The sequence below is a fragment of the Labrus bergylta genome, chromosome 21 (genome assembly GCF_963930695.1).
Source record: "Labrus bergylta chromosome 21, fLabBer1.1, whole genome shotgun sequence".
Classification (NCBI taxonomy): domain Eukaryota; kingdom Metazoa; phylum Chordata; class Actinopteri; order Labriformes; family Labridae; genus Labrus; species Labrus bergylta.
Genome location: NC_089215.1, coordinates 6,046,181 through 6,068,413, shown reverse-complemented (window position 1 = coordinate 6,068,413; position 22,233 = coordinate 6,046,181). Strand labels below are relative to the sequence as shown.

The 22,233-nt window shown below is 42.5% G+C and overlaps 1 protein-coding gene across 1 annotated transcript; it reads right to left on the bottom strand.

Annotated features, from left to right (window-relative positions):
* Positions 1-537: 537 nt before the first annotated feature.
* Positions 538-21,160, bottom strand: qki2 (QKI, KH domain containing, RNA binding 2). The gene is given in 10 exon segments (XM_020630786.3): positions 538-2,549; positions 4,559-4,633; positions 5,314-5,337; positions 7,592-7,876; positions 8,090-8,177; positions 9,721-9,864; positions 13,720-13,836; positions 14,958-15,106; positions 20,474-20,509; positions 20,512-21,160. Coding segments are annotated over 10 exon segments (1,044 nt in total). The 5' UTR covers positions 20,615-21,160; the 3' UTR covers positions 538-2,526.
* Between the last annotated feature and the right edge of the window lie 1,073 nt (positions 21,161-22,233).

Genomic DNA, 22,233 nt, shown 5'->3' with positions numbered 1-22,233 from the left:
TCAGTTTTAATAATAGCATCCGTAAAGAGAAATAAAGGACGTCTTATCAGAACTAATGGAGCCACTGTGACACATGAAGCAGTGAGTTTTGGGGTACTTCAGGGACGGACTCTTATCCCGTGCAATATTTACTCTGCAGATGTTTGAGGGCGAGCTTGCACAATCAATTTCCCTTTAATTCCCCGGCCGTAAAGTCCTCCAAAAACCTGCACCCCCTCTGTTTTTTTTTCTTCCCTTCTACTTCTTCTTCTTTCTGTGATACATGTGCATGCCTTTGAGAAACCATGGTGAGCAGGGTGTGTTTTCTCCTCTCCTATTACACACATCCATGTATGTAGAAAGAGAACAACACCGGCGAAAAAAAAAAAAAAGGAGAAGTGGGGAAAACAATGTGGTGGCCTTTTCCCTGCATTTTGTCTGAAGTGTTTGCCGGGTTTTTTCCGCCCCTCTTTGGGTTTCTAAGGAGTGTTTGGTGATTAGTATGCAGAAAGGAAGCTGATTTGCATAAGTGAGAGCTACAGAGAAAAAGCAACAAAGTTTGGTTAGTTTAACAACTATGAGTTTAATAGTGTACAAAGAGTTATTCTTGCTCAGAGAACTTTAAAAAGTTAAACGTTCATTGTTCAACACATATCTTCATTTTTTTTTTTTTTTTTTAGACACACGTTTTTTTTTTTTGTTTTGTTTTTTTAAAGGAATCCAAAGCGGACACAGAAACCATTAAAGAGGTTAATAATCATAGAAGTGGTAACAGTTAGTAACCTACACTTGGCACTGAAGAAGAGTAGATTAATGTTGTACTACACTGTTAATTGTCACACTCGGAGTATACAAAAAGGCACAGAGGGCAAGCGATGCTGATTTCAGAAGGCTCAAGTTAATAGAGAAAACTCCAGAATAGCAGGACCATGATTACTTCTGACACATGAATGATAGTTCAACTCATCAGATTATTCTCCATAATAAGGCATAATCCTCTTATCTGAAAAGGTTGTTTAATGTTATTTTCATGTACAAAATAGAATATAAAAATACATCATAAACTTGTTACAGATGTTACGCTCCAAGATTTTGTTTTCTTTTTTTATTACGTCAAGGCATCGGTTGGTTTTTTTTTTGTGTGTGCGTGTGTGTGTAAAACTGTACCCTCTGAAAAAGCGGATACACATGCAAAAAAAAAATATATATATTTGTGGACGACTTCATCTCCAACAACACAAACAAACGATAAAGTAAAACACTGTTCTCTTGAGGTATTCAAAACCTCACATAAACATCTCAGACTCGTAGCTGCTGCTTTAATACTGCATTTCAGTTCAGTTGTTTAATGCACCAAAGTAAGTAGTGAGAAGAGATATCGATGATGATAATGAGGCTGTGGTGCGCTCTCTGCCGCCTTAATTCATCCGCATTGAACCCAAATGATATACTTTGACGCTGTGGTAAGAGATTTAGGTGTGACATTGTCCGATTGTTCTCAGTAAATAAAGGCACTGCTGTTCAAGCTCGTACAATACTGTAGTGTGAAAAAAAGGCAAAGGCATCGTTATGTAAGCCCGCTGCATTCAGACGGGCCAAGTGCAACCTTCCCTCTGTGTGGGTTTGCATGTTTAGTACGCTGACTTGGCATTTATCCTATAAAAGTTTGGGGATGCTTTTCTTAATATTAAATTAAAAAAAGGATACTTTGGGATTTCAGGTTACGCTTTTGCCATATTTCCTCACTGAGCGCCTCTTGCTTTGCCGTGAACGAAAGGTTCTCGCGCTGGCATGTTTTTCTCTTTGTTCGAACGTGTCAAAGTAAAAATGGAAACGGCTCTGCTTGTTCATAAAGAAAAGCGACATTTTAAACCACATGTTGCGTTTTCAAGGAGAAGCGCGTTAATATATTAATATTTGAACACCAATTAAAACGGTTATAATGACATTTGTTGTTTGCGATCACATCTTTTTAAAGTGTGTGGAAAAGTAAGAGGTGCCCAATGTGGAAAAATGCTTTAAACCCTGTTATATCTCTATATAAAGTTTAGTGTTTATGGAGGGTTTGTGTGCTGGATAAGTAACAGTTACCATCATTATAAGAATAGCATTAATAGAGTCATTATTATTGCATCATAGACTGAGGGCAGGGCAGCTCAGGGAGACAGTCTGGCACAGTCCGGGATGGTTTAAGCCCTTCACCAGTGTGGAGTCCATCCCCAGTAACGTTAACTGGTAACAAATGGCAACTACAGAAGACCAAAATGGTTTCAAAACATTCTCAGACTGGCTTTGAACTTCTAAAAGGAAGGCACGTTTGGTAGAGTTAAGGTTAGGACTCGGTGGTGGGCGGGGTCCTGAGGTTTATTCCCATGATCGCTGTCGTCTGGTTGGCTGGTTAGACAGAAGCAGCCGGGGGTTGTTCCCAATGTGCTGGTCTGGTTGGCTGAGCTGCGGGGAAGAGGCGGGGCCGTGGGCCAATGAGCACGCCAGCGGGGCAGAGATGGGTGGGTCATCAGTGGGCGGAAAGGTCAGAAGGTCAAGGGGTCATGGGTTAGTTGCCGTGGCAGCTAGAGTTAGACAGACAGAGACGGACGGACGAGGAAAGGAAACAAAAAAGGGCACATAAAAGGGGACATAAAAAGAAAAAAAGATAGAAGAGAGATTAGTGTCAGCTAGTGGCGTCAGGATGACAACAAGGCAGATCTACTGCGGTCGCACAGCGTGAGGGGCGCTACACCAGAGCCGCACAACACCTTCATGAGCCCCTGCATGACCATTCAGAGTGACTTACACCAACCACCGGGCGGTGACATAAGGAATGGCTGGTTAGCGATGCTCATAAGCGCTCATGAAGGTGTTGTGCAGAAAGAAGAAGCCCCTCCTGCTGTGTGACTGCTGCTATAGTGATACTACTCATGCTAGCTGGGCTACAACTAGCACAGACAAGACAGTGAAACCATGGACAGAGAGGGAGACGGCATGGTTTCATGTGGGTGAGAGAGTGACCTTTATGTCCACAGAAAAGTGTCCGGGCCTCAGAGATTCTTTCAACAGACTGACAAGTAGAGCTTTTGTTTAGCAGCAGGCGGAAGATTTCTTAAAGATTAACAGTTGTGATTATTGATTATGGTTTGATTTTTATTTATTTTTTTTAACTATGAAGGATTAGAAGAGCACCTAATGACTACAGTAAGCAAAGAGGCTCCGTAAGAGACAGTGATGAGAGGTTAAGAGATGGTGATTTTAGAAACAATTTAACAATAGACAGACTAACTACAAGAATTTAGAGGCTTTGGTTTCCATTAGAGATTTTTTTTCAATAGTCATCTTTATTGCCTTTTAGTGTTTTTTGTCCATCGCGTACAACAAGAGCTCCACCGCTCACATACACACATATATTGTAGCTAGCTAGTCCATTTCTATTGCATAAAACAGTCATGAGGCCTGTGAATCGAGAAAGGTCACCTCATCTTAAATAGACAGAGCAAAAAAAAAAACAAAAAAAAACAACAACACTGCCTTTTATTGCCACCTCTTTCTTCCGTGGTGACTAAAACAGTAGTAGCTACACACCTTGAATAAAGTTTGAAGTTTTACATGGAGACACTTCATCTATAAAAAGCATATCGTAGAAACAAAAAATAAAAATTTACAAACTAAAAAAACGAAGAAAAAAAAAAAATACTACAAGTATTTCAAAGCGATCTTGTTCCATAAGCTTCATATAAGCACTTTAAAATCCCTATATACAAATTTATTTTGCAGCTAAATACATGGCAACAGCACCACTCTGGCTAGGAAATATATGAAAGATGTAAACAGCCCCAATGATAAAGTCCAGTGGGCGACTGATAAGACCACAAACAGTATTTCATACAAAAGAGCTTGTAACACAGACTTCAGTAGTTCTCACACGCTGTGTTTTTAGTAGTAGAGACCAACGATCATGTTGAATTGAATGACCTCCAGAAAAAGACAATCACTGTTACTTTAAATGTCATATAGTCATTGGGCACAACACAGGATTTAATTAATAATAATAAAAAATAACATTTGTGTAATTCTAGTGGAATGAAGTTGGGTATAAATAAAAAAAAATCCCACAGATATTTGTAGGGTCAAAAGTAGTATTGAAGAGATAATCAACAACAACAACAAAAAAAAAAAGAAAGAACGGTTCTGAGAGAGGAAGGACTCAGAATCCAGAGTCACAAGGACCGAGTCACGTGAACGGAGCGATCAACTCTAATTGAGAGGGTCCCGGCCTGCATGCCGTCCAGTCTATCTAACAGGCGAGTGAAAGATAACCGCTGCAGCTGTCACCCTTAACATGGTTCCTCCCAATCTGCTCAATCGTTTCACTTTCACTGCAACACCGTTTCACATTTTACACCGACGCTGCTTCATCGCCTGATACAGTTATTTTCTTTTTTTTTTTAAGGCATGCCGTATTACAGACACATGTAAACTGAGATTGGTCCATCGGTCTGCATGCACACACACTTACAAACACACACACACACACACACACTCAACACGCACACATACACATAAAGTGGCTGGTGAGCTAACTAACCTCTGTCTGGGGTCACTACCCTTTGGTAAGGATGGATTCTCTTGTCGTGGCGTCGTACCTTAGTGGTCATGGCACCTGCTTACAGCCATTGACATTCGCCAAAACAGAACACAAAAGGTTACTCATCAGAAAGACATCAAACAGTCCACCCATGGCACCAACATCAGTGAGACCAGGAATTTAAAAAAATAAGTTCAAGGCTGAGGGTGAAAATAAGTCAAAACTTCTAAGAGACAGATTTGTGTTGTTGTTTTGTGGTCTTCTGTTCTCTCAAGAAAATATTAATCCAAACCACTAATTTCTCACTAAGCTTCCCTATTAGATTCAATATCAGCTGTAAGCGAAGTCACTCTATAGCTCTGATTAAAATAAGCTCGAACATATATTAAATCACAAACAGCGGCGCTAACACATCTACGGGTTCACTAAAAAAAACTGTTAAAAAATTACAAGCAGAAGCTACACTATTATAAAAAGTTAAATAGCTGTCACACCACAATGCTAGTCTGCTAATACAAAGAGGAAATTAACAGGAATGGACACTTGACTACAGAATGACTGTCGAGGAATCTGTCATCCTAAAGTATGAGCAAACTTTGAGTGTTTGCTCTGTGGGACAAGTATGTATAGGGGGGTAAGAGAGAAAGAGAGAGAAGGGTGGGGGTGGGGGGGTGGGGGGGGTGTCTCTGCAATCCAGTCCGTGTGTGTGCTAGGAAGGGTTGCTATCGCTTAGCCTTTGGTTGGGAAAGCCATACCTGCAAAAACACAGGAAGAGGGGACTGTTAGCCCAGCGATGAGCATCAGCATTCACATGCAGTATGTAGAGGATGTATTACAAGAGCTGGATACGACTGCCAATCTGTACCTGGGGCAAACTGCGGTCTGAGTTCTGCCATTTAATTGGACCTTTAAAGCACTTGTTTGTTTGTTTTTGTTTTTTTAAAGTGATTTTCAAGGATTGTCTCTGTTGACCGATAAAACCCTCGGTTATAACAACTCTCAGAGGAAGACAAGTGGCAACCTCTGAAGCCAATGCGGAGGTGAACAAATATTGCAGTTCCTTAAGTGTCCACTTGAGGCTGGCTACAAAACTCCCCGAAGTCCCATTGACGCTCATGTTAAAGTGCTTTTTCTTCCAAGCAGAAATAAATGTGGAAACAGCCTGGTTTAAAAAAAAAAAAATGTGTCGGTAGGAATGGCTGAATCTTTGTTGGTACACTCTCCACAAACTGAATCTTTTTATAACTCATAGTTTTTTTGATAATATTAAAGCTAAGAGTCATGCATATTTAGGGGCGTGGCCTATTTGACTGACAGTTTGGTGTGTTGCAGCTGTTGTTCGGGAGACTAAAAGCCGGCCTCAGCTCCACCACTTTGCTTTTACTTTACTTGTTTGATTAAAGTTATGTTGGGACAGCATTTCCAATGTGGTGACTGCCATTGTTGGGCCTCAAAACTGTGCTTCAGAAACCAATGGGTGATGTCACTGAGACTATGTCCATGTTTTCTACAGTCTATGGTGGAAGATAAAACTTCTAATTTGAACTACTCCTGGGTCTTATTGATTAAAACAGAAATAATGAGTCAATAAAGATTATGGCGGCTTCATTGTGACTTTGTTAAATACCCGATACTGACACATCAAGGTGAAATCAATTAATAAAACTAAAGAATAAAAGAGATGAGAATGAAGCCCCTTTAGCCTGACAAGCTAACAGTTGGTAGCGGATGAAATTTGGCTCTCAAATTCAGCTGGACTTGTCTGGTTCAGTGTGTCGACTGTACAGTTCAGTGAAGCCAAGTCGCAGTGTGCCCTTAGACAGATGGTGAGGCAATTTAACAGAGCGTGCGATTTCATACAAGGACACAAATTCACTTTGGGTGAGGCAAAAATTGTTGCAAAACTGTCTTCATACAAGTTCAAATGTTAAATCCTAAGTGGACAACTAGCAATATTTCCAGGAACTTTAATAAGGGAAGAATCCAGGTTTGGCCCTGGATCCTCTGAAATCTGATCGGCCACCCAATTGCCCTTCCAAAAGTCCTTAACAACGATTGGCTAACTGCCTTATCAGATGCGGGACTTGTGTACAAAATCAATTATTTTGGCTACATAGGAGGCTGCAAGCGTCCCCACTTGTAATAATTTCAGCTGATATTTTGCCCTTAAAGAATGAAGCTTAGAAAATGTTTAAGTTGCCTCCCTGTTGTGTTACTTGTCAAAGTCAATACATTTTTTTTTCCAGGAATTTGTCACATTTTAGATTCTTAAATATTATTACTTCGATCTGATTGCAACTTAAAAGGTTAAATAATGCCTCATCCGTGTGTGTCCATATTAAACTTCATCTTGCATAAGTCAGTTTATCCACCCCAGTCGAGAAAGTCTAGCTCCGCCACTGACTTTAATCATTTGCTTCATAAAAAAACACAGAATGGAAGGAAGGAGAGTAAAAACCGGAGGGGAAATAAGAATGAATTTTTGAGTTTCTGGGGATTCCTGAGCTCAGTCAAAGTCTTGTGTCAACGTAAAACAACACAGACAAAAACACACACATGCTGCTGGTGTGCTGGTGGCTTTAAGATAACATCTGCACAGTTGGAAAGATCTTAAATGACTGCACAAACAGTCACCTTTTCAAGAACTCTGCTTTGCTTTGAGTCCAAACACACCTTTATAGACAAATTGGCCGCAAACTTAGGATCATTTTGACCATGAAGGTTTGAGATTTGTTGAATTCATCTTAGAGTCCAGAAGTAGTGTTTTTTTTAAATTCCCGATTTCATTCATCTCAATGTAAAGTCTAAAGAGGGTTAAGATGACGGCGTGTGCGAGCAAACCGGCCTGTTGTTCTCTAACAGAAAGAAGCGTATTGGTTCACATTTTGTCCTACACCATGAGCTGGGACTCTGAGCTTTTTTTAAACCCTAACCGAGAGTTTATTTGACGTGTCTATTGGAGTCAAGTATCCAGTTCTCATAATACATCCATTGACCATGTATGAAAGTGATGAACTTTTGATTTCTAAATACCTAATACTCCAGTTGAGTCAATCGGGTATTCCAATATTGAGGGCGTGAGTGTGTAGGGGTACTCGTAGGGCGTGTAGATGATCCCAGACTCGGGCCCTTGCTGCACAAGCGCTGGGTGGGGGTTTCCTCCTGGCATGAGGGCTGAGCTCTGGATCTGGCGAATCAGAGGCATGAGGGTCGGCGTGTTGACGGGCGCGGGGTTTCGCAGGGCGGGAGGCAGGACGGGCGTCGGGCCTGTGATGATCCGAGGCGCCTGAGGGGTCGCTAGAGGGAAGCCAGCAGTGGCTGCGTGGCACACCCAACATACAATAATGCAAGTATGTGCACACCCACACGCCATCACACGCGTACAATAGACAGGGAAGAAGAAGAAGACAAACAGACCATTTAACAGCAGAAACAGAGGCATTGTTCATGTACACAGTGGAGTCCTGTACACAGACCCCTCCTTTGTCACCCACCAACCCTCCTCCACATGCATTATGATGTCAGCCTTACGCGTCTTGACATTGGCGTCTCTGTAGGTCCCATTGAGAATGGCCAGTTCCATCAACTGCATTTTCTTCAGGTTGTCCTCCCCCTCAGCCTACAACGAGACACACACACACACACACACACACACAAGCAGAGAGACACAATCAGCTTATTTAGATAGTTAAGGTCAACTATTCAACAAAGGTTACAGCACGCAGAAACAAATCCCGATTTGATTTAAAGCTCCCGTGAGGAACTCTCAGCTTGGGTTGATTCTGGCGCCACATGTGGACAAAGCGGCACCTCGCATCTTTTTGCCGGTCCTGCACACGTGTAAGAATATCAACGTTCTTTCTTTCAATCATTTGAAAGTATCACTCATTGAGAAGAGAGCACGCAGGGAGCTACCTTAATAAAAAACGATATAGAAGTAATCCGTCTTATTGCTGATGGTCTTATTTTGCTTTAGTACGTCATATAAAGGCATCAGTATTCAAACGGTCTGTTTCATATGACCACCTAATAACTCCTAACAGGAGTCTGTAGTTGTTGTTTTTTTTTTTTACTTCGCATTGTCTAAAACGGATTCCACCACCAGACCTCGAACGCACCACACACAGGATATATTCGGTGTCAGACACACCAGCTTCTTTAGCTCCAGTTACAGCCTGGTGAAAAGCCCGACTGATTTACAGTCAGACAGCAAGGTCGACCGGGTTAAACCAACACCTATCATTAACTTTGCCCTCGACACACACACACACACACACACACACACACACACACACACACACACACACACACACTCACAAACACACACACTCACAAACACAGATTAACAGGTGTTCGGCTTCTGACTGCTCCCGAGTTGTTCTCACATCTTTTTACTTTTAGGGTTGGCTTGATACCGTGCTGTGATTGGAGCGGAAGTAGCCGCTGATTGCTGCAATAGAAATCCCCCTGCTGGTCTTTTCAGACTGTTTCTATTGTTGCAAATAATGCAGAGGAAGAAAAGGAAGGAGATTTGAAAATATGTGCTCCTGTGATCGTGTGGGACGATTCAAAAGATTGTGTGTCCCTATATGCACACTATATGTCTGCATGCGTTTCTTCTTTTGTGGTCATGTTTGTGCATGGCTATGCGTGCATGTGCATCCACAGGGGTGGGGGGGGGGGGTGGGGGGGGGCGGGGGGTGGGGGGGGGTGGGGGGGGCTTAGGTGGGCCGGAGAATGTGAGAAATGTTGAGGAGTGCAATCAAAATGTCCTCTTGTGTGGACAACAAAAAAAAGGAGAGAAAAAGGAATACTGTAGCCAGTAGTTTGGGAATGAAGTGAGTTGTGAACGAGTGAAAGGAGTGATGGAGTGGGGAGAACAAGTGAACAGACTCTCCATTCATTCCCTCAGCCTTTCAAACAACCCGGGGTTACCATGGAAACCCCTTTATGCATGTTCCCTAATTACCCTAACCCCTTACACATACTCTCTCACACACACAAAAACACAAAAAAGACACAAACACACACTTTTTGGACTGACAATCCCCTTCCCCCTTCCATGCATACCAACACAGTGAACCCTCATCCAGTCACACACAGCTTTTCCATCAAGTCCGGTCTATAATATCTGACGCTGACAGGTTCGGACTCGTACTCACAGCAGGCACCAGGAGTTTCTTGACCTCGTTGATGGCCCGCTGAAGCTTGATCTTGGCCCGGTTGTGTGTGTCCTCCACTGTGATCAGGACGTGGAGGTCCTCGCTGAGGTGTTCCCAGTTGGGCTTCCCTCGGTTCATCTCCTCCTGAAACACAAAAAAAACACATTTTAAAGGGTCCGTTTGAATGCACCACACATGCTCCAGCAATCACTGCAGCGGGGGGAACAGGATGTCTTCTTGTTTGGCTCGCTTTTTTTGGATTTGTCTCAAGCTGAACACACAAACACTCACAAGTCTCAAGGTCGGTCGATGCAGCTCCGTAAGTGTTAGCTAACTCATGTTGCTCTTCAGTTGTTACGCGTATGGTGCTCAAATTCTTGAAGTCACTTTTCCCCAAAGTTTTCCACCGGCGCTATCTCATATCTCTCACATCAACAAAGCTTGAGCTGAAATGATTGGTCAATTGTTTGCGTTCAGAAGTTCACTAAATGTACTAAAGTAGCATATTTTGCTCACCTTCACGTCCTTTAATTGGTCAAAATCAAGTAAAAATATCAGATAAATTCACCTCTGCTGGTTAAACTTGTCGGTCTTATTCCCTGTTGACAATAAAAAAAAAACAGGTGCACAAAGTCTGGTTGAACTTAAACTGATTTAACCAAACACAAGATGGGTTATCTGTTTTTCTCTGCTTCAGAGCGTTTTTTTTGAGTGAATTCAACAAATGAAAGCCAGAGTGTTCACTTCAACAAAGAAAGATTTTAGTTATATTTCTAATAAGTGTCTTTACATCCCCACCAGGGGCGTAAATCGCAGGGTAACGCCCTATGATGATGATAGATAGCCCACAAACAACAATATTATTACAAGGAGGTTCCACTTTAAATTAAGTTTCAAGACAACCATATCAGGATACATTTCTAAATCTGATAAACTGAGAGCCATAAAATGCCCCTTAAAGGTTAAGTGCAGGATTTATGTATTCGTTCACAATCTGTCATTTTGTGTCAGTTTAACTTATCATGCTTCATCCATTAAAGGTTTATTTTTGGGCTTTTTATGCCTTTCATTTAAGATATGACAGAGGATAGATTCAGAAATCGGGGAGAGAGGAAGAGGACCACAGCCTCCGTACATGGGGCGCGTGCACTAACCACTAGGCTACGTGTGCCCCCTTTAACGGTTAAGGCGGTTCATGTTACGCTCATGCATGTCATAAGCCCCCGCCAGGAGGGGAAATCTGTTAAGAAAACTGTATTTTCTTAATCAAAAGATCCATTTTTGGAACCAGTGATAAGATCATTGCATCACCCGGGGCAAGAAAATGACCAGTCCCAATCCCCACAGCGATCAAAAAATCAAATTCTGTGAGATAAAAGTGAAACAAAAAGGCTCTTTGGCTGACGAAGAGTTGCAATAAGCTCGTCCAATTATATCATTCAGGATGGATTCAATGATTGGATGGCTTACTTGCCTGCAGACCAGCATACAACTAGTCTTCCACAAGCTAAAGCTCGCAAGTTAGCCACAGAAGAATAGCAAAGGGAAGGGTAATGGTTAGTCATAAAATTGACACATGGCGCTTATATCCCCAACTCTCTTGTGGACTCGTCCTGCACCTGTTCATGAGCTTTGGGCGTGTTGATTTTTTGGAATTTTGGAATTTGGACGCGATCAAAATGTAGCAGACTTCTGCCTGTTTCTTTTTACAATGCATACCCAACGTCAGCGCAAAGTCAGAAACATCTACGAGTACTTTCGATTTCCAAAAAAGGTTAAACAAGCATCGGTCCAGCTAGGTCCAGCTGGCTTAGCATAAATACTTAGCTAACCTCCTGGATGTAACTTCATTCTTAACCGACCGACAGCGGTGATCTAATCAGCTATGTCTTGAATTCAGTAAACATATGAAGCTCCAAAATGATGCAGCGATCTTCACAGAGCAGCTAACACGGCTGTGGATTAGGTTTCAGGGCCCAAACTATCACTTAATCAAATAGACATCACAGATTGAGCTGTAATGAAAATAACAGGGAGTTTGGAGCCCCAGCTGAAGCTGACATTTTGAAGTCTTGTGTGCAGGGAGATTGTATCCTCTGGGAATGTTTTGTCAAGTGAGATGTATCATTTTGAAAAACACCAAAAGTCAACATCTTTCTCTCGTCTCCCCCTGTTGCCTCCCACTGTGTCTCTGTTTTCCTTCCTCTCTGTCTCTCTGTGTGTGTCTCTCTCTCTTTCTCTGAGGAGTGCGGGGTAGGGAATGTTCTGGAGAGAGAGAGGGTGGGCTGGAATGCTGGACTTGCTCCACCTGCCGTTTGGAAAGCTTGGGTCGACTCCGTCCAACAGCAAACACCAGGGGAGAGGAAGAAAGAACAGATGGACCGAACACCAGGAGAGAAAAACCGAGCACCAAAAACTTGTTTTCAGAAGATACATACAGATAGATAGATAGATAGATGGATGGATGGATAGATAGATAAATAAACATCTGAACATCGCGCCCTCTTTATTTATGTCAAATAATACAGAAAGTGAAAAATATTAAATGATTACTTAATTTTTAATATCCTGAATTAAATGGAAATCAATGGCTGTCTAGATATTTTGCAAAGACGTCAGAGAGCTCTAAGGGCCATACATACATTTCATACTCTTTACCTAGCTCTTCTTTTATATCTTTAGTGAATGAGGCCACAGACAGAGACTCGGTAGGTTAGCTTAGCATAAAAACTGGAGGACGGCGCGTCTAGCTTGGCTTTATCTAAATGTAATGCAATGTGCCTAGTAGCTCCTCTTAAGCTCACAAGATTTACACCAGGGGTGTGTCTAGACTTTTTTGGGGACAGGGGTGGCCAAGCTGGGGCCCTGACGTTTACAGGGGGGAGGACACAAATGAGTAGAATTTTCTTTACTCTTTCTATCTCCACTAGTCTACTCTAAAAGATTGTTATATTCCTGGGATAGTTGTCGCCTTTAAAGTAAAACATCAGAGTGGCAACATTTCAATCTTAGCTTTCTTCTTTAAGGACTCAAAAAGAAGATTTTTGTCGCGTTTCAACATTTTTAGTTACTGTGTGCAGGAGTTTGCTTGCAATTTTCTGTTGACTCATTCCTCTTCTACACACCTGTCTACATAATGTGACACACGCATTAACATATGGGGGGGGGGGGGGGGGGGGGCGTCGGTGGCCTGGTGGTTATGTTGCGCCCCTCATGTACAGAGGTTATAGTCCTCATCACAGCGGCCGTGGGTTTGAATCTGACCTCGGCCCTTTGCTGCACGTCATCCCCCGCTCTCTCCTCCCAACATTTACTGTCTCTCTTCAGCTGTCCTATCCAATAAAGGGGGGAAATGCCCCCAGAATATCTTTAACAATACATTTAAATGAAAAGAAAACGACTTGCAGCCTATTTGTAACACAACCTGAATCGTATTTAAACATCAGAACTTCCTCTGACAAGGCAAAAAGCAAATCATTGTTTAGGATTTTAGGGGTGGCCAATCAGGCCCCCCTACAGACACCCCCTTTAATACACTTCTTATAACATTTGTTTATATCCTTAGGAAATATTAGGACAAATTGAGGTTATGTGGGAACTTTTTCTTGGCCAGTCAAGACTTTAAAGATTGTGTAACCTCTGGAATGAGCCAGGCTAGCTTTTTCCCCCTCATCGCGTCTTTATGCTAAGCTAGGGTTAAAGCCTCATGGTTCTAGCTTCATATCGTAGCATTCAGATATGAGAGCGACATTAATCTTCTCATTTAACTTTCTACAAAAAAAAAAAAAAAAGCAAACAAGCGCATTTTTAAAACCTTGGAAACAATTTCTCCTAGCGTGCAAAAAAAAAAATCCCTCTGGTCTCCTACAGAGCCGTACCAATGAAAAGGACTTAAATAGAAAATGAAAGAGACTTTAAAGAATATATACTGTGTGTGTGTGTGTGTGTGTGTGTGTGTGTGTGTGTGTGTGTGTTTTGTGTGCGTATGACTGTGTATACCTTCTTCTTGTCTCTCATGGAGCCCTTTCCTCGCACCATAATCTTGCAGCCGGTCTCTGCCTCCAGTTGTTTGGCTGTCAGCCCACGTGGGCCCAGGATCCTCCCTACAAAGTTAAACTACACGATAGAGCAAAAAAAAAAAAACAGATCATGAATACGACCTCAAAGAAAGACAGAGACATTTTGACATTACAGACTCAAATGTCTACAATGTGTGTGTTCGCCATGTGCATGTGGAAGTGTGCTTTTGCAGTTTGTGCGTGTGCGATGTGTTTGTGTTACTAACAGGGGACAGAAATAGATCATTATAGGGGTGCTGGCTGGTGCTGGCTGGTGCTGGTGGCATGGCAGGACAGTGCCGTTCTCTTAACCTTATCTGTCACTAAGACTGAGTGATTAACTAGGCAGCTGCCCTTCTGTATGCGTGTCTGTGTCTGTGTGTGTTTCTCTGCCAGTATCCCTCTGTCTCATTCTGCTTTGGAACATTTGTCTAGCCTTTCCCTACTTTTAACCTAATGTCCACTTCAGTAAGAGTTGCGACACAACTCCGCTCCGGCCTCTCACACACACACACAGGGACAGATCAAGATAGAGGAACTGCTCTCTAAATTTAACCTTGATCTCAACCGTTTTCCAGCGCTCGCCTGTCTGCCCGTGTGTCCTGTTAGTCCTCTGTCATGTGAGTGAGGACAGCCTGTCATTGTATTCGCTGATTGGCGAGCTGATGCACGGCGAAAAAGAATCATGTGAGCCACTCAATCTGGATCGACGAAAACTCATATTGAAGTGCTTAACTGTACTTGGCGGGAGCAGGGATGTGCTCGATGGTTAAGTCTTTCCACTGAAGTGCATTTGTCTTTTATATTTGGGGCAAAGACTTTAAGCTCTTGTAAATATTTGCGGTGTAAACTAATGTCTGCGGCTGTGTCCTAATGAAGGAGTTTAGATAAGCCTTATTTGAGAAACCAAACCTGTAAATCATTCTTTTTTTTTTTTGATCATATTGGAAACACTGTCCAGGGTTCATTATTGATCTATTTTCAGTCTGGATTACATCACTGGGTGTGAGCAGAGATGATCTCACAATGAAATCAGTTTTTTGGAAACAATATAAAGCAAAGAAATCTTGGAATTTGCAAAGATAAAAAAGCCTTGCGGACTTTCTGGCAGCCCAAGTGGAGTAAACAGTCTACTCTTTTGAAAAAAAGGTCAAAGATCAAGGGGCTTTGACCACTCACGTCTGGGTACTCTTTGACCGGCACGTAGAGCTTCTCCTGCAGCTGAGCCACAGGGCCAATGGCTTCGGGAAGCTCCTCCATGTCCCGCCCGTTGAACATGCCGCCGTTCACCGTGTCGTTGTACATGTCTTTGCGTACCCGGCCAATCTCTGCGAAACACACGGACAGACAGGAAACAAAAGACAGAGAGAGAGAGAGAGAGAGAGAGAGAGAGAGAGAGAGAAATATATGAGTGAAATGAACAGAGGCGTCCAGAGGGTCAACAAGTGTCATGTTCCTTTAGACCGTGCGTTTATTAGGTTGATGACTCACGGCCACAGAATTACAGGAGGCTCTGAATGTGACAGCAGAGAGTTAGACAATCAGACAGACGGGCGGGGAGGCAGCGAGACAGTCACAAACATTCTGCACCACAATGTAGAATCTAACCGCTGAATGCTTTGCAATCAGGGCTCCTCTAGTAGATAGATAAGACATATAGATAGATAGAGCACTTTAAAACTAAAATGTTTAAACAAAAGGAAAATGAGAGCAGAAAGGTCCAGATAGAATCTCAAGGTGAATTCATACATTCATGCATACAAGACATGCATGTAGGTATTAATGTGCAGTATAATATAAAACAGATAAGGCACTAGAAACACATGTATTTGTTTAACAGTCTGACAGATGCAGGTAAGAAAGACCTCCTGTATTTAAAATGACATTCAAGGTAATTCCACTCTTTTCTTCTTCTATCTCAAGCTGTGTTTGACGCACACACACGCGCACACACACATTACTCCCACCCTTTCACAAAAAAATCCAAATAAACACACGTTATTTGGGGTCACAGCGACTTACCCTCCACACCTGTGTTTATATAGTTCTTCTGCTGGTCGGTTACTCAACAACACAATTCTTAGAAAGTGTTATATGTTTGCTTTAAACGATCATTTTTGGTAACTCATTGAACCTTTTGTCAGATAATAAATCTATCTACTGGTGCACACAATGCCCACAATAAAATGTTCGAAAAAGGCCTCGAGAGTTATTTTTAAAATCTTTTATCTTGTCTTTTGTCCAACGGAAAGTCAAGGACCTTTTTCAGGAGACAATGAATTGCGGGAAACAAATTCTCACTGAGGAGCCTTTTCTGAAAAGTTCTTTAACGACAGAGCTGCAAGGATCGGTCAACCGTTACAATAACGGCCAACTTTTTGGATAAGCAAATCAGCTCGGTTCAGTGTGAATATTCTCTGTCCTTTCTATGACCTATCTGACTGGACTAAATATCTGTGAGTTGTGATCAAAACAAGACATTTGATGATGTCGTCATTCGGGAAAAGTCAATAACATTCACTTTAAGATTTTCTGTTCATTTAAAAGAGAGAAAACTAATCAGTTGATTACGAAAACATCAAAAGAGCAATTGTAAAATACTAAATAGCTCATAGCAGCTGCTTATCTGAGGACTGTTTCCTTTGAATGAATCCAATAAGTCTGCAAAAGAATAAACTCTATGTCATCCAAATGACCTCTTCCAATGTTTTCAAACAATGTTTTCAGACTATCTCCCAATGGTGACCTTTTGAGGATTTCTGCTCAATAAATAAAAAAGGACCAAAAGTTGCCAAATTCCTGGCTTAGGTTTGGCGCAGAAACACCGTCGTAAATGAGACCGTTTGTCCGCCTGTCTGCTTGTTGAGTGTTGTCTCAATGACGATGCTATCCTCTGATGCCTTTGTAATGACACGCTAGCACAATAATAACTGACTACTGCACCACACAAACACATACGCAGCACATACACACACAGACCCCCCTCCCCCCCTCCCCCTGCCTCCCTCCCTACTTGTACTCACTCACTCACTCAGACAGACACACACACACACACAGCAGAATGACTGCCTTGAGGCACAAATATCATCTGACCTAAGCAGGCTGACAGGCATGTCTCCCCGCGCTGAGAGTGATAAGTCTGACCGTAATAACTACAGTAGGACGCTATAATTACAGCCACCACCAACGGTGACAATGATGATCCTCTAACAACCCATTTCGGACCTGTTACACACCAAAAGTGACTATTAGAAACGCACACGCATGCACAAACAAATCTGCACAGGCAAGCAGGGCTTTAGGTCACCGTTCAGTGGAGACAGGGAGCGAGCCGGTGGAGGAAAATGAGAAGTGAAAGAAGAACAAGAGAGCTGAACGGGCCCGGGTGAAAGATAAAGAGGGGGAGCTGTATCAGGACTTATCTTAACACTTTAACCTGTCATTGGTTTATATATATAGACGGGCCCGTTTCCAAAAAATGCCACAAACCTACAGCCTGACAATAAGTGTGACTGGCAGGGCTTCTTGTTACCCCGAACAAACTTTTTTTGGTCCTCTGTCGCCGTCCACATAGCTCAGGCAGAAGATGCAGCCAGGCTGGAAATGGGCACGGTACAATGCCTTTCATTCTAACCGGGGGTGTCACTTTATCATGTGTCAGGGATGAGTGCGCTCAGCTGTCAAGTCTTTAACGTTAACACGGCCGGTTGACCTATTTGTCAGGCTCCAGAGGTCGTCCGGTGTGCGCACAACCTTGCTGCGTCATGAGACTTGTCACAAAGTCAGGACCGTGGTGATCCTGATGTGCAACAAACAGTCGCAACAACAACAACAACAGGCCTTGGCGGCAAGTAGCTGCTATTAGAAAAAGTCAAGACAGCATAGAATCATGATATTTTGTGTCCACACACTCGAGCGAAGAAAATCAACCGTTCTGGACTTCTATTAGAGTTGTTCCCAGTATACCAAACCAGTACAGATACTGGTACCAGTTGGTATTGGCATCTGATGCAGCCAAAAATAAGATACCAGGTATGCCGGTCAATACATCAATCCAATATAATAATAATAACTTAAACAAGACTACGGTTCAGAGAGGGTAGCAAAAATGTAATAATTCATGTTTTTCCACCAATACAATGTTCATGTTTTTAGTCCCACTAGTGTTATAGGGGTACGCGGTATCAGCTAATATACAAGTCCAGGTGTCTGATAAATATCGGAAAGTAGAAATGCTTTCCAAACCTCTCTAGTTTCCCGTGGATTTATTGAATCTATACATGCATGGACACCAAGTATCGACCTTTAAACATAGGAATTTAAGGCTAATACAACAAATACACGTTTAACTGTTTGAATTAGAATGATTCTATTCCATCGCTATTCAATCCACCAGATTGTGCTGAGTTTTTCTTCGGGTGAGGTCAGCAGGAATAAGCTGCAAGTTTGTTGAATATGTGATGGTATTAAAAAAAAAAAAATGGAAGTAGCCACTGTGAAGTGACACACGGGTTTGTTGACTGCCAGAGGCCTCGAGTCGGCATACCGCTACTTCATCGTTGGTTTTCTGGAGCCAAAGTGACCATATTTGAACGGGACGGTGGTGCTGGGTTGGAGAATGCCAAGTTATCAACGTTAAACACTGTGAGGCTAACTCGTTCGCTGGCCAATACGCTAGTTACCAGAGTGAGATTGTGAAGCTGTCCCCGCGTCGTGTGTTTATCAGACTGAAGAAGCTAATACAGAGCTTGTAGAGAGCAGAGGAATTACGGCTTCTTTGCTGAAACCTCCAGTGAGCGAGCGGCTGGTGAAAGGATCGACCTCTTTGCAGGGAAAGCCAAAAACAATTCTGACACCTGGCAGTGCTGATGTGTAGCAGACAGCTAGCTGCATCTAACTGCTACTCAAAGGCACCAGAGTCTTATTTTGAAAGGCAGAGCATCGTCTTAAAAGGCGAGTTATATAAAACCCAAACTCTAAAGGGGGTGTAGAGGTGTTAGCTATAGAGAATATCATTGTTTTCTATCAGGTTGTTGTGTGTTTATTCCTGTGGTTAAGTTGGGCATTTTAATATGGGGCATAATGGGGATTGACTCACTTTTGGAGTCAGCCTCAAGTGGCCACTTGAGGAACTGCAGATTGCGATGCTCTCTTGGCTTCATTTCTCGACCCTTTGTGGAGGTCACTTGGTCAAAACAAAAGACGATGGAGCTCATTTTTTCATTTCAATTCAAAGGGAATCAGTCAAACTTACAGGTGCTGAAGGGACTATATAACTTTTGTTGTAAAAATGATGCAGCCTCTTCATCATACCCGTAAGTCTGCCCGCTTACAGGCAGGCCTGTCCACAGAAATAGCTTGCTTGCCCCCCCCCCGCTGATGTCACTTAACAATATCAAAACATTGCACGTTGGATCGGTAGCGTCAGCGCTAGCCTCCTGGCAAACATCTGCCTTCTCAGCTTGGCTCTGATAAGCTTTTGGAGCTGACTGAAAAAAGCTTGTCAACAAGTTATTGTTGGAGTCATATAAGCCTCCTTTCTTTTCTGGCATCCTGACTTTTGTGCAGCTCCTGGCGTAGCAATACACACACACACAGACTTTACTGGCCTAACAGTTAAGTTGAATTACATTGACAGTTAAGTAAAAAAAGACTCAGGCTCACACAATTTTAAGAAGAGGGGATAACATTATGACAAAAAGAAAGTGTATTATTGTTGTGTTAATAACGGTGAGTAGTTTGGTTAAAAATGATTATCATTTCTTAAATTAAGGATGGACAATGTTTAACCTAACTTTATCATATTGTGAGAACATTTTGTCATCAAGCAAGTTTTGAGATAATAACTTATCATGACCATAGTATCGTGTTTAAATTGTATCGTGACGGTGACTCAAGTTTTGTGGTAATATCGTTTTGTCAGGTCTCTGATCATTTCCACCTCTATTCAAAAATTAGAAAAAAGGAAAGTCTTTTTTGCACTTGTTGCTTTGCTCCGATGCCCCTGGAGTTTGTTTTTTTATAAAAAAAAACCAAAGAAAAAACATGTTTATTATTAGCAAGTGAAGTGCATTGATTGATCTTACAGACAGCGTGTCTCAAATCAAATATTTTACACTGTGACAAGCTGTCCCTCCTGCTCAGGGATGGGCTGCAGCATTCACATAAGCCTGCGCATTAGGTCACTGAGAAAGACTAACAACTGTCTGTTTGTTCCCATCACCAACTGCTCCAATGTGTGTGTGTTAGTGTGTGTCTCTGTGTGTGTGTGTGTGTGTATGTGTGTGACAGAGAGAGCTCATCTAATGCCTTCAACAAATTTCAAAAAGTGACATAAAAGTGAAGCACATAACAAATTTACGAGATTTTAAGCAACGTTTGATTCATTCATAATGGGAAATCCCCCTCTCAGAGCTCTTTGGTGAGATTTAATGAGAAGTAAAACAACAGTTTAAGTGTTTGAAAATAAAAACTAATGCATCTTCCAGTACAGGATAAAAGACATTTCCAAGGAAGTCATGAGGAATTCCTGAATTAAACGAGTTTTCAATAATGGGAGTCAATAACTGTTACTTGAGGAACCATCACATGAAGTGTTTTTTTGGGGGGGGGGTAATATTAAAAAAAAAAAGATGGGGAGTGATTTCCTCTGTAGTGAGACAAGTGGCTCAGTGGAGAAACAGAAGCCGGGTTACCTTCATCCAGCAGCCGCTCCAGATGCGTGAAGATGCGCTGAAGTTGGGCAGGGAGCTCATCACCTTCCTGTCATTCATCAGCTGCATCAAATAGTCCGGGTTGGACTTGGGTCTCTCCTTCACCTCTGTCTCCCCGACCATGGCTTATGTTTCAACAATAAAAAAAAAAATGTGACTATAGATAGTTTACTCGATCAACTTTTCGGGGGGTGGGGGGGGGGATAGGGGGGGGGGTGGGGGGAATGAAAAAAAAAAAAAAAAAAAAAAAAAGACACGCCCCGACAAGCGATGCGAGGACCCAGAGAGGATTCCACCGGCTGTGACCCGCTCACCACCTCACTCTTCTCGGCTGATAAACTCAAATCTCAGCGCTGGATAAAATCGACTCTCCTTCGGTCAACGTTGCGTGTGTGTGCCCTCTCCTCGTCCAAATTTGGTCCCCCCTCTCTCTCCGACTGTCTCCAGAGTTTTAAAAAGTTCCTTTTTTTAAAGTGGGGGGGGGGAGAGAGAGAGTTTGGCTCTGTTTGACACCTCACGCGACACTTTCACCGACTCTTCTTCTTCTTCTTCTTCTTCGGTGTGTAAAAAAAAAAAAATCTCTCATGAACTCGTCTCCTCTGCCCCGGCTGCTCCGCTTGCTGTGTTGGTATTCTGCAGCGGGGATCGACTCCCTATCATATGATTACAGTATAGCAGCAGCACGAGTGGGCTGTCGGGAGCGCGCCGCGCGACGCCGCTATCAGAGGGGTGGGGGCGCCCTTTCTCTCACGCGCACACACACGCAATCGCGAGCACGCACACACTCTCCGCCCTGCTGTGTAACAATATAACAGCTCTGCATAGGTATGCACACCTGTTCTGCAACAGTCACTGTCCATCACTTTGTCCTTTAAAGTGTGTGTTTGTCTCAGATACTGCAGATACTGAGATAGATCTGCTGAGAAAGAAGGCCCGTCACGGATACATACAATCTCCATGGGGTTGAGGTGGAGCTATAATTTAACTTCTTGTCTGCTACTTTAATAATGTGTTTCCCAACAGGGGTCAAGGCCTCTCCAAAAAGTCACACAGACACAGAATATCTGAGGTGAAGGACAGAAGACACAAAATATAGATTTTTATGATCTGTGCTTTCAGTTTGAAAGCATTGTTTCATTTTTTCAAGGTTATCAGCGACAAATAATCTTATTCCTTTTTTTTTTTTCTTCCTGAATTTATCAATAAAACAAACTTTTCTCTTTCTGTAGTTAGTTTGATCAATCCATCAACTTTATTGTTTTTAACTTTTTACCCTTTTGTAGCATTTCTCTCATAATATTTCTCTAATTTACTTTAGGTTTAAAATACAGGCCCCTTTTTCTGTGATTGAGTTTACTGGATTCTATTCCTATGCTCTCAAAAATGCTTCAACCTGTTGCCTGTCACACATCGTGGTTCCCCCCCCTCCCCCCCCCCCCCCTCCTGTCCACGCCCTCCACGTCCAGGACTTTTGTCGAGGATCCTGAAATAATAAGAAGGTGCGATGTGTGCGTTGCTTCTCTCTGGGTGGCTGCTGAAATGTTATTGCTGCAGGAACAGATAGGTGCTAGTGTCTAAACTTAACTCGCTGTAAATCCCACACATGTGCACTAACACACACACACACACACACACACACACACACAGAGGGCAGACAATATGTGTGTGCCCATGCATGCCTTGACTTAAGCCTTTTGTTGGCCTCCCACCTGGTTTCTCTCCTCTGTCCTCTGTTTTAGTGT